Source organism: Hemiscyllium ocellatum, chromosome 13 (assembly GCF_020745735.1).
Source record: "Hemiscyllium ocellatum isolate sHemOce1 chromosome 13, sHemOce1.pat.X.cur, whole genome shotgun sequence".
NCBI classification, from domain to species: Eukaryota; Metazoa; Chordata; class Chondrichthyes; order Orectolobiformes; family Hemiscylliidae; genus Hemiscyllium; species Hemiscyllium ocellatum.
Window position 1 is genome coordinate 35743542 of NC_083413.1, and position 12460 is coordinate 35756001.

Sequence of the window (12460 nt, forward strand, 5' to 3'; positions counted from 1 at the left end):
ATATTTAGTTCTCAGCCTTAATCTCCTGGTAGCTTTGCTTTTGTAATGGCTGTAAGATCATATTCATGAACCACTGGCCATATATTAATATGCTGTTGGTAGCCTTGATCAAAATGATGAACATTCACAAAACATGAATCACTATTTAAATAAAAGCCGTGATGTACAGGTGCCGGTGTTTGACTGGAGTGGACAAATTCAGAAGTCACACAACACCAGATTAAAGTCCAAAAGGTTTACTGGAAATCACAAGCTTTCAGAGCGCTGCTCCTTAGTCAGGTGAAGGACTTTTGATTTCAAATAAACCAGTTGGACTAGAACCTGGTGTCATGTGACTTCTGACTAAATAAAAGCTAGATAAACTCATGTTTCAGATGAAGACTCTTCAGTATTAATCCCTCCACATCCAAACAGGTTTAGGACTGAAATCAAATTCTTGGATACCCATTGTTGACAGATTTAAAACATATAGTATGTAACCTTCCCCAATTAACAGTGATTGGAAAAGATCAAGTAAAATGATTACATTGGATAGTCTATATAACTGTATCTTTAAATCAACTCTTAGAATATTTTTTACACCTGCATTAGAACAGAATCTGAATGTTGTTGGAAGAGGAGTCCCCTGTATCAGTAAGAAACTGCCTGCAGTGTTACATTTCTTGGCATTTGTCATGTGAATACTCACTTTAAACAACAATTACAGAATAATTCAGCCTTTTAGTATTAAAATTACAAAGACAAAATAAAGTGAAACCTATATAGTTTTAGACAGAATATATTTGCTCACCTCCATTTTCATAGCTATCATCACCATTAGTGCGTCTCCAGCCTTGACATGATCACCTTCCTTAACAAATACCTTGAAAATAGGGATAATCATTTGTTACAATTTGCAATAGCCAGGATCATATGCAGTCACATCACAGAATGAAATGCTGTATCATATTTCATACCCAGTTAAACCATGTCTTTCTCTTCCATTCTAATGTATTCAATGTATGACTTTGTGAAGTATTATATTACATTCCAACATCTTGACTAAATTACAGACTCTCTTGCAATGCAAAGAAGTTTGAAAATATAGAATATTTGCCAAGATTCTAAAATCTAATAAATCTAACATGAGACACTATAGGCATGCAAGCAAAAATATTAGGAGCATTGTAGGTAGATGGTGAAATACACAATCTAGCCTTATCCTGTATGAAGTCACAGGATTTGAGGTACTGTGGCAATATTGCTCCAAAGTTAATTTTTTTTAATCATACCACAAGAAATTGAAAATAATTAACTGTGAACTCTTAAGTTTTGTAAGTAACATTTCTTCTGAAACTATTAATAATCTAGCTAGCATTTTGTATCAGAAAGAGGAATTACCATTAACTACAATACCCCAGTGAGAAAAATAATATAATCGCATGGGATGGAATTCTGGCTTGTAAAGAATGCATATTAAAACAGGATGATGATCATATGATCCTATCAGGATGGTAATCTTTCTACTTCATCATGTATCTATACAGTTTGGATAATGGCAGGGTGGATTTTGTTGGGAAGGAGTGCTCCAAAATAGCAGCCATTACACAAGGAAGGAATCAATAAGCACATTTTCAATACATATTATCGTCAGTTTCAAATAAACTTAGACAGTGATGCTCAATAAATATGTGCCAATTATCCCTTGAAACTTGCCAGGAGTCAGACAGTTAAACTATTCCCTTATTTCTCTTTTGCATAAATAATAGTTGTGTGGTAGCTCTTAATTTTCCATTTGGTGGTTAATTAACCTTAGACTTAACAAGACTATCAGTTGGGAAAAAGTGAGGACTGCAAATGCTGGAGATCAGAGTCAAAAAGTGTGGCGCTGGAAAAGCAGAGCAGGTCAGACTTTCAGTTTTCAAGATTCCCTCTCATGGTTCAAAATACATGACATTCCCATGAAATATATTTCCCATGAATCCTCATCCTACAACAACTTGTCATTGGACAAGCATGTGGACGTACATGGAATAGTGTAACTTAAATGGGCTTCAGATTGGTATGACAGGTCGGCGCAACATCGGGGGCCGAAGGGCCTGTACTGCGCTGTAATGTTCTATAACTCTGATGCTCCCAAGGTCTCACAATGCCCTTTCTCATTGGCCTTAGATTCTGAAGTTGTCCTAGTGTTCCTACTCCCTTCTTATGTTTCTCAGACAAATCTTAACAGCACTGCTGAGGCCTGAGGTCTCTTTCAAAATTCTGCTAGAAACCACTGTGTCTGAATACAACCGCATTCCTTTTCTTAATGCTTTGGACCGATTGCCAGCAACAATTTTGCAACCGTGCACAACACTTCTTTTTAAAATGTTTTCACCTTGAGCAATGTCATGGAAAATACACAATGGATTGATACTGTTCGGTTTATGATTAACGCAAGTACAATTCCAATTAAAATTAATTAACATAACATTATTATTATTTTATATAAACAGAAAATAAATTACTTTTAAAAGCGAAATGCACAATTCTACTGTGAAACAGACGGTCATTTACTTTATCATGAGCAGCAAACAACTTTTTCTCTATCCATGTACTTTTTAAAAAATAAATCTGTTCAGCTTGCTTGATTTACACACATACTGTGTTTCAGATGAAATTGGAGAACACTTAGCTTAACTGCTGATGTAACTTTGATCAGCATGGCTGCCAAATCCTGAGGTGTAATTATTTAAAATGTGCTAAAATTGAAATAAAATGGTGCAACTCAGATACTGAAGTCATTTTTCTTAACTAATGGAATATTCTTTATCATAGTAGTAAGCATTAGAAGACTATTGTTGTTGATATTTGAATTATAGAATCCCTACCATGTGGAAACAGGCTCTTCAGCCCAACAAGTCCACTGAATCCTCCGAAGAGCAACCTATCCAGACGCATTCTGGATAAGTGTAAGGTAAGGAAGGTAAGTGATTGCTATATAAAGAACTTACCTCGACGCCAACAGTCTTTTCGCAGCAGAGAGCCGCTGGAGCTGGGCGGAAGTTCAGGTGGAGTGCAAAGCCGGTCGGGAAGGTAAGTGATTGCTATTAGAGTGTGTGTGTTCTAAACCCCAGGTCCTACAAAGTAGGGTCTCCCTCCCTCCCTCCTCCTCTAACCTAAATTAAGAGTCCACAGACTTGCCACAAAAAGAGGGTCGAAGGAAGTTTGGATCGAATAGTGAGGCTTCAGCTCAGGAGTCTTTGACAAGGAGGTTGAGTGAAGTGATTGCGCCACAGTTGAAGAGGGTGAAGACATGACTGCCCAGCTGGTTCAGTGCGCTATGTGCTTGATGTGGGAGGTTAACGACTCTGGTGTGTCTGGCTCGTATATGTGTGGAAAGTCTGTGCACATTCAGCTATTGACCGAGCATATTGCAGCGCTGATGAAAGAACTTAAGGATCTAAGGCTCATCCGAGAGAACGAGATCTTTCTGGCCAAGACCTTCAGCAAGGTTATTACACCAATCATGCCAGAAGAGAGCAGACGATGAGGAAGGCAGAGAGGAGACAGGTGCAAGAGACCCCGGGAGAAGTACCTGTCAGGAACAAGTTGAAGCTTTTGGAAACAGTAGAGACTGATGACACTGCCAGTCCGCGAGGCGGCCAGGTCTGTCAATCAAAAGTTGGTGCAGAGGCAGAGCGGAAGAGTCGGACATCGCACAGAGCCGTGGTAATAGGGGACTCCATCGTGAGAGGAACTGACCGGGGTTTTTGTGGCAGCAGACTGGATTTAAGGATGGTGTGTTGCCTTCCTGGTGCCAGGGTGAAAGACATCACGGACATAGTGCGGGAAATCCTCAAGGACGGGGGTGAAGAGCCAGAGGTGGTGGTACATGTCGGCACAAATGATGTCGGGAAGAAGAGGAGGAACATACTACAGCGGGATTTCGGAGAACTAGGAAAAAGGCTGAAAAGCAGGACGTCCAAGGTGGTTATCTCCGGTTTGCTTCCAGTTCCTCGGGCTGGTGTGGCCAGAAACAGGGAGAAAATGGACTTGAACGTGTGGTTGGGGAACTGGTGCAGGAAGCAAGGATTTAAGTTCTTGGATCACTGGGGTATATTTTGTGGTTTGCACCTTAATAGGTTAGGGGCCAGCATTCTGGTAGGCAGGTTTTCTACTGCAACACCGCTACATTTAAACTAAGTAGCGGGAGGGAGGGGACAAACTGGATGTTTAAAATGGAAATTTAAGGGAAACTTAGAACAAGAGAAGTCAAGAAAGATAACTGTATCAATGAGGCAGAAAACTCGGAAAGGGATCATGCTGTAAGGTTGAGTGAAATGGGGTTGATGGGAAGGGTGAGAGCAGTAACAAATTAAAAATACTGTATATGAACGCACAAAGCATTAGACATAAGATGGATGAGCTTGAGGCTCTTTTGGAAATTGGCAGATACGATATTGTGGGGATAATTGTGACGTGGCTTCAAGTGGACAGGGCCTGGGAAATGAATATTCAAGGCTATACGTGCTATCGTAAGGACAGACTGACGGGCAGAGGGGGTGGGGTGGCCTTGTTGGCAAGGGAGGATATTCAGTCCCTTGCGTGGGGGGACCTAGAGTCAGGGGATGTAGAGTCAGTGTGGATAGAGCTGCGAAATACTAAGGGTAAAAAGACCCATCTTGGGAGTCATCTAAAGGCCCCCAAACAGTAGTCTGGATGTCGGATGTAAGATGAATCAGGAGCTGAAATTGGCCTGTCGCAAAGATGGTCCTACAGTTGTTATGAGGGATTTTAACATGCAGGTAGACTAGGAGAATCAGGATGGTATTGGACCTCAAGAAAGAGACTTTGTGGAGTGCCTCAGAGATAGATTCTTAGAGCAGCTGGTGCTGGAGCCTACCGGGGAGAAGGCAATTCTGGATCTGGTATTGTGTAATGAACCAGAATTGGTCAGAGACCTCGAAGTGAAGGAGCCATTGGGAATAGTGACCATAATACATTAAGCTTCAATCTGCAATTTGAGAAAGAGAGGGTACAGTCGGAAGTGACAGTACTTCTGTTGAATAAAGGGAACTATGGAGCTATAAGGGAGGAGTTGGCCAAAGTTCAATGGTGCAATACCTTAGCAGGGATGACTGTGGAGGAACAATGGCGGATATTTCTGTGTATAATGCAGAAGTTGCAGGATCAGTTCATTCCTAAAAGGAAGAAAGTTCCCAGGAGGAGGCATGGGCGGCCGTGGTTGATGAGGCAAGTTAAGTAACATTTAAAGTTAAAAGAGAAAATGTATAACATAGCAAAGATAAGTGGGAAAACTGAGGACTGGGAAGCTTTTAAAGAGCAACAGAGGATTACTAAGAAGGAAATATGCAGAGCAAAAATGAGGTACGAAGGTAAACTGGCCAATAATATAAAGGAGGATAGTAAAAGCTTTTTTAAGTTTGTGCAAGGCAAAAAAATGGTTAGGACTAAAATTGGGCCCTTGAAGACAGAAACAGGGGAATATATTATGGAGAACAAAGAAATGGCAGAAGAATTAAATGGGTACTTCAGATCTGTGTTCACTGGGGAAGACACAAGCAATCTCCCTGAGGTAACAGTGGCTGAAGGACCTGAACTTAAGGGAATCTATATTTGCCAGGATTTGGTGTTGGAGAGACTGTTAGGTCTGAAGGTTGATAAGTCTCTGGGGCCTGATGGTCTACATCCCAGGGTACTGAAGGAGGTGGCTCAGGAAATCGTGGATGCGTTGGTGATTATTTTCCAGAGTTCGATAGATTCGGGGTCGGTTCCTAAGGATTGGAGGGTGGCTAATGTTATACCACTTTTTAAGAAAGGTGGGAGAGAGAAAGCAGGAAATTATAGACCAGTTAGTCTGACCTCAGTGGTGGGAAAGCTACTGGAGTCTATTATAAAGGATGAAATTACGGCACAACTGGATAGTATTAACAGGATAGGACAGAGTCAGCATAGATTTATGAAGGGGAAATCATGCTTGACTAATCTTCTTGAATTTTTTGAGGATGTAACTCTGAAGATGGATGAGGGAGATCCAGTAGATGTAGTGTACCTGGACTTTCAGAAAGCTTTTGATAAAGTCCCACACAGGAGGTTAGTGAGTAAAATTAGGGCGCATGGTATTGGGGGCAAAGTACTAGATTGGACTGAAAATTGGTTGGCTGATAGGAAACAAAGGGTAGTGATAAACGGCTCCATTTCGGAATGGCAGGCAGTGACCAGTGGGGTACCGCAGGGATCCGTGCTGGGACCGCAGCTTTTTACAATATATGTTAATGATATAGAAGATGGTATTAACATTAATAACATTAGCAAATTTGCTGATGATACAAAGCTGGGTGGCAGGGTGAAATGTGATGAGGATGTTAGATTACAGGGTGACCTGGACAAGTTAGGTGAGTGGGCAGATGCATGGTAGATGCAGTTTAATGTGGATAAATGTATGGTTATCCACTTTGGTGGCAAGAGCAGGAAGGCAGATTACTACCTCACCGCCCTCCTAACCTGCCTCGAACTCAGGACCGCCCTCCTAACCTGCAATTTTCTTCCTGACCTCTCCGCCCCCCACCCCACTCCTGCCCATCACCCTCACCTTGACCTCCTTCCACCTATCACATCTCCATCGCCCCTCCCCCAAGTTCCTCCTCCCTACCTTTTATCTTAGCCTGCTGGACACACTTTCCTCATTCCTGATGAAGGGCTTTTGCCCGAAACGTCGAATTTCCTGTTCCTTGGATGCTGCCTGACCTGCTGCGCTTTAACCAGCAACACATTTTCAGCTACTACCTCAATGGAATCAATTTAGGTAAAGGGGCAGTACAGAGAGATCTGGGTGTTCTTGTACACCAGTCAATGAAGGCAAGCATGCAGGTACAGCAAGTAGTGAAGAAGGCTAATAGCATGCTGGCCTTCATAACAAGAGGAATTGAATATAGAAGCAAAGAGGTTCTTCTGCACTGGTGAGACCACACCTGGAGTACTGTGTGCAGTTCTGGTCTCCAAATTTGAGGAAAGCCATTCTGGCCATTGAGGGAGTGCAGCGTAGTTTCACGAGGTCAATTCCTGGAATGGCGGGATTACCTTACACTGAAAGATTGAAGCGACTGGGCTTGTATTCCCTTGAGTTTAGAAGACTGAGAGGGGATCTGATTGAGACGTATAAGATTATGAAAGGATTGGACACTTGGGCAGCAGGAAACATGTTTCCGCTGATGGGTGAGTGCCGAACCAGCGGACACAGCTTAAAAATACGGGATAGTCCATTTAGGACAGAGATGAGGAGAAACATCTTCACCCAGAGAGTGGTGGCTGTGTGGAATGCTCTGCCCCAGAGGGCAGTGGAGGCCCAGTCTCTGGATTCTATTAAGAAAGAGTTGGATAGAGCTCTCAAAATAGTGGAATCAAGGGTTATGGAGATAAGGCAGGAAGAGGATACTATTTAGGAATGATCAGCTATGATCATATTGAATGGCGGTGCAGGCTCGAAGGGCTGAATGGCCTACTCCTGCACCTATTGTCTATTGTCTATTGCATTCCCCGACCCCACTACTCTATATTTTACCCCTGACTAAAGCACCTAACCTACACATGCCTGATTACTATGGGCAATTTAGCATGGCCAATTCACCTAACCTGCACATCTTTGGATTGTCGAAGGAAACCAGACCACCTAGAGGAAACCCATGCAAACTGCACACAGACAGTTACCCAAGGCTGGGAGGCAACTGTGCTAACGACTGAGCCACCGTACCGCCCTAAAAATTGGCACACTGAAATCAATAGAAATTTATCCATGATACTCGGGTTCAAACACAAGTTAAAAATGAGGAAGGCTGTCACGGTCTCCAGTTTCCCGTCAAATTTAAAAGCAACAGGTCTGATACTTTAAAGTTTATTTGTCATGAGGCTAAGCATTTACAAATAACAAGGACTTTAGTTATCTGGCACTGCACCATATTAAATTGGATAGATCTCACTCTAAACATTCCTAAGGCACTGTGCACAATCAGTAGCAACAGAATTGTAATCAAACTAGATGTCATGGCCTGCCATATGCACACACCATCATTACCAGATATCAATCTGATTCAAAGAAGACCCAGGAGGCATACATAAGAATAATGGGCAACCTGTTGAAGTTTCAATACAGAATTACTTGTGTGCCAAACAACATAAAACAGCAAATACTAAACAGAGCTAAGTGATTCCACAACAAATCAGATCTTTGTTCTGTAGTCTAACCATTTCTAGTTGTGAATGGTGATGGACAATTAAACAACTCACTGGAGGTGGAGGCTCCATAAATATTCCCAACCTCAAAAACAAGGTAGCCTAACACACTAGTGTAAAAATGACTAGGCTGAAGCATTAGCAACCATCTTAGGCTGGAAGCGCCAAGCAGATGATTCACCTTAATCTCCTCCGGAGGTCCAGGCATCACGGATGCCAAATTTCAGTCAATTCGATTCATTCCAAAATGATATCAAGAAGGAACATCAACTGAATTTTGCAAAAACTATGGGTACCGACAACATTCCAGCAAAAGTACTGTACACTGCTCAGAACTTACAGTGCCAGAAACTGTTCTAGCACAGTTATAGCATTGGCATCTACCTGGTAATTTGGAAAACTGCCCAGGTATTTTCTGTACACAGAAAACAGGTCAAATACAACCTAGTCACCAACTGCCCGATCAATCTACTTTTGATCAACAGTAAAATGATGGAAGGAGTTATCAACAGTGCTATTAAGCAATGCTTATTTAACAATAACCAACTCACTTATGCTTGGTTTGGCTTCCATCAGGGTCACTCAGTCAGCTCCTGACCTAATTACAGCTATGTTGCAAGCACAGACAAAAAAGCTGCACTCCAGAGGCAAGGTGAGGGAAGAATGCCTGACCTAGGCATCAAGACTTTATTTGATCGAGAATGCCATCAAGGAACTCTTAGCAAAATGTGACTCAATAGAAATCCGGGGGAAACCCTCTATGGAGTGGAGTCATATCTTGCACAACTTATCAAGGAATAGCTACTATGTGTTCTTGATATGTATGTACCTGCCAGGCAGAGAGAAAGTGGTCAAGCAAGGAAGCCATGGTTGACTAAAGAAGTTGAATCTCTTGTCAAAAGGAAGGCGGAGGCTTATGTTAGGATGAAAGCTCAGTTAAGGCACTTGCGAGTTACAAACTAGCCAGGAAAGACCTAAAGAGAGGACTAAGAAGATCCAAGAGGGGACATGAGAAGTCATTGGCAGATAGAATCAAGGAAAACCCTAAAGCTTTCTATAGGTATATCAGGAATAAATGAATGACTAAAGTAAGATTAGGGTCAACCAAGGACAGTAGTGGGAAGTTTTGTGTGGAGTCTGAGTTTGGAGAAGAGCTAAATGAATGTTTTTCTTCGGTATTCACACTGTAAAAAGACAATGTTGTCGAGGAGAATACTGAGATACAGGCTATTAGACTAGACAGGATTTAGGTTCACAAGGAGGAGGTGTTAGCAATTCTGAAAAGTGTGAAAATAGATAAGTCCCCTAGGATTTATCCTAGGATTCTCTGGGAGGCCAGGGAGGAGATAGCAGGTCTTTGGCTTTGAGCTTTATGTTATCATTGTCTACAGGAATAGTGCCCGAAGACTGGAGGATAGTAAACTTTGTTCCCTTGTTCAAGAAGGGAGTAGAGACAACCCTGGTAATTATAGACCAGTGAGCCTTACTTCAGTTGTGGGCAAAGTGTTGGGAAAGGTTATAAAAATAGAATTTATAATTATTTAGAAAGGAATAAGTTGATTAGAGATAGTCAACATGGTTTTGTGAAGAGTGGGTGGTGCCTCATAAATGTGATTGAGTTCTTTGAGAAGGTGACCAAACAGGTGGATGAGGGTAAAACGGTTGATGTGGTGTACATGGATATCAATAAGGCATTTGAAAAGGTTCCCCATGGTAGGCTATTGACAAAATACGGAGGCATGGGATTGAGGGTGATTTAGCTGTTTGGATTAGAAATTACTAGCTGAAAGAAGACAGACGGTGGTGATTGATGGGAAATGTTTATTCTGGAATTCACTTACTAGTGGTGTACCATAAGGATCTGTTTTGGGTCCACTGCTGTTTGCCATTTTTATAAACGACCTGGATGAGGGCAGAAAAGGATGGGTTAGTAAATTTGCAGATGACACTAAGGTTGATGGAGTTGTGGATAGTGCCAAAGGATGTTGCAGGTTAGAGGGACATAGATAAGCTTCAGAGCTGGGCTGAGAGGTGGCAAATGGAGTTTAATGTGGAAAAGTGGGAGGTGATTCATTTTGGAAGGAGCAACAGCAATAAAGAATACTAGGCTAATGGTAAGATTCTTGGTAGTGTAGATGACAGAGAGATCTCAGTGTCCATGTACATAGATCCTTGAAAGTTGTCACCCAGGTTGATAGGGTTGTTAAAAAGGCAAACGGTGATTAGCTTTTATTGGTAGAGGGTTTGAGGTTCGGAGCCACAAGGTCATGTTGCAGCTGTACAAACTCTGGTGCGGCCACACTTGGAGTATTGCATACAATTCTGGTCACTGCATCATAAGAAAGATGTGGAAGCTTTGGAAAGGGCTCAAAGGCAATTTACTATGATTTTGCCTGGTATGGAGGGAAAGTCTTACGATCAAGGCTGCTGGACTTGAGGTTGTTTTCATTAGAGAGATGAAGATTGAAAGGTGACTTAATTGAGACATATAAAATAATCAGAGGGTTAGATGGGGGGGTCAGTGAGAGCCTTTTTCTTCGGATGGTGATGGCTAGCACAAGGGGACATAGCTTTAAACTGAGCAGTGGTAGATATAGGACAGATATCAGAGGTAGCTTCTTTACTCAGAGAGTCGTAGGGATGTGGAACGTCCTGCCTGCAACAGTAGTAGACTCATCAACTTTACTGCCATTTACATGGTCATTCAATAAAGATATGGATGAAAATGAAATAGTGTAGGATAGATAGGCTTTAGATTGCTTCCATAGGTTGGCGCAACATCGAGGGTCAAAGGGCCTGTACTGTACTGTGATGTTCTATATTCTAAAGGAAGATAGTTGTGATTGTTGAAGGTCAATCATCGCAAATCCAAGACATCACTGCATGATTCCTTAGGATAGGCTCTCAGGCCCAACCAGTTTTAGTTCCTTCATCAATGTCCATTCCTCCAACACAAGATAAGAAGTAGAAATGTTTGCTAATGACTAAACAATGTTCACACCATTCATGACTCCTCAGATAATGGAAATGTCCATGTTAAAATGCAGCAAGACCTGGACAATATCTAGGTCTGAATTAAAAGATAACAAGTGACATTAATTCCACACAAAGGTTAGGCAATGGCCACCTCCAATAATAGACAATTTAAGGATATCTTGTTCTCTCTCTCCCCACTATAAACATTCTGGAGGTTACCATCGATCAGAAACTGAACTGGACAAGGCATACATTGTTTCTTTCTCTTCTAAAAAAAAGGGTGGCACTGTAGCTCAGTGGTTAGCACTGCTGCCTCACAGCACAAGTGTAACTGTCTGTGTGTGCACATTCTCCCAGTGTCTGCATGGGATTCCTCTGGGTGCTCTGGTTTTCTCCCACCAGTGAAAAGTTGGCCATGCTAAAATGTCCACAGTGTTCAGAGATGTATACATTATGTGCATTAGCCATGGGAAATGCAGGGTTGCAGGGATAGGGCAGATGAGTGGGATGCTCTTCGGAGCATTGGTGTGGACTTGTTGGGCCGAATGGCCTGTTTCCATACTGTATGGATTCTATGATCCTATATGACAAAGCACTGTGGCAACAAAAGCAGGCCAAAGGTTAGAAATCCTGCAATGAGTAACCCACCTTCTGACTCCCCAAAGCCTGTCCACCATTTCCAAAGCACAGGTCAGTAGTGTAATGGAGTACTCCCCACTCTAACAACACAAGATGTCTGACATCAACCAGGACAAACTATACGCACCATATCCATAAATAACCACTGCTCTATCTACAAGATGCTATGAGAAATTCACCAAGACTCCTTCAAAAGCAGCTTCCAAACATGCGACCACTACTATCTAGAACGTCAAGGACAGTGGACAATGGGAACACCACCAGCTCTAAATTCCATTCCAAGCCTCTCATCATCCTAACTTGGAAATATATTGCCATTCCTTCTGTGTCACTGGATCAAAATTCTGGAACACCCTCCATAGCAGCATTGTGGCTGCACTACACCAAATAGACGGTTGCCAGTTTACTCAGTGAATTTGATAACTGACTTCCCTCCAAAGGCTGGGAATGATAACGCTTTTTGATTGTGAGCTACAATCTTGTACCATGCATATATTTCATAACCCTGATCAAAATGTAAATAGTGTTAAAACATAAAATATAGTATCTAAGATTAAAACTTTTGCTAAAATTCTTTTTCCTTTCCAATGTTCTCAATATTGATATTATGACAAGATGATCTACTGAATGA

The 12460-nt window shown here is 41.9% G+C and overlaps 1 protein-coding gene across 2 annotated transcripts in view; it reads right to left on the reverse strand.

Annotated features, from left to right (window-relative positions):
• Positions 1 to 12460, reverse strand: part of mccc1 (methylcrotonyl-CoA carboxylase subunit) — an 88541-nt gene that overhangs the window by 11142 nt on the left and 64939 nt on the right. The window contains exons 18-19 of one of the 2 annotated variants that reach the window (XR_009645363.1): positions 10056 to 10116; positions 791 to 862 (exon numbers count right to left, since the gene is read on the reverse strand). Coding sequence is in view for 1 of the 2 variants with exons in the window: in XM_060834747.1 (XP_060690730.1) it covers positions 791 to 862 (72 nt within the window). In the remaining variant the exon portion in view is untranslated. The remainder of the gene's footprint in view (positions 1 to 790; positions 863 to 10055; positions 10117 to 12460) is intronic. The other variant, XM_060834747.1, reaches the window with a different exon arrangement.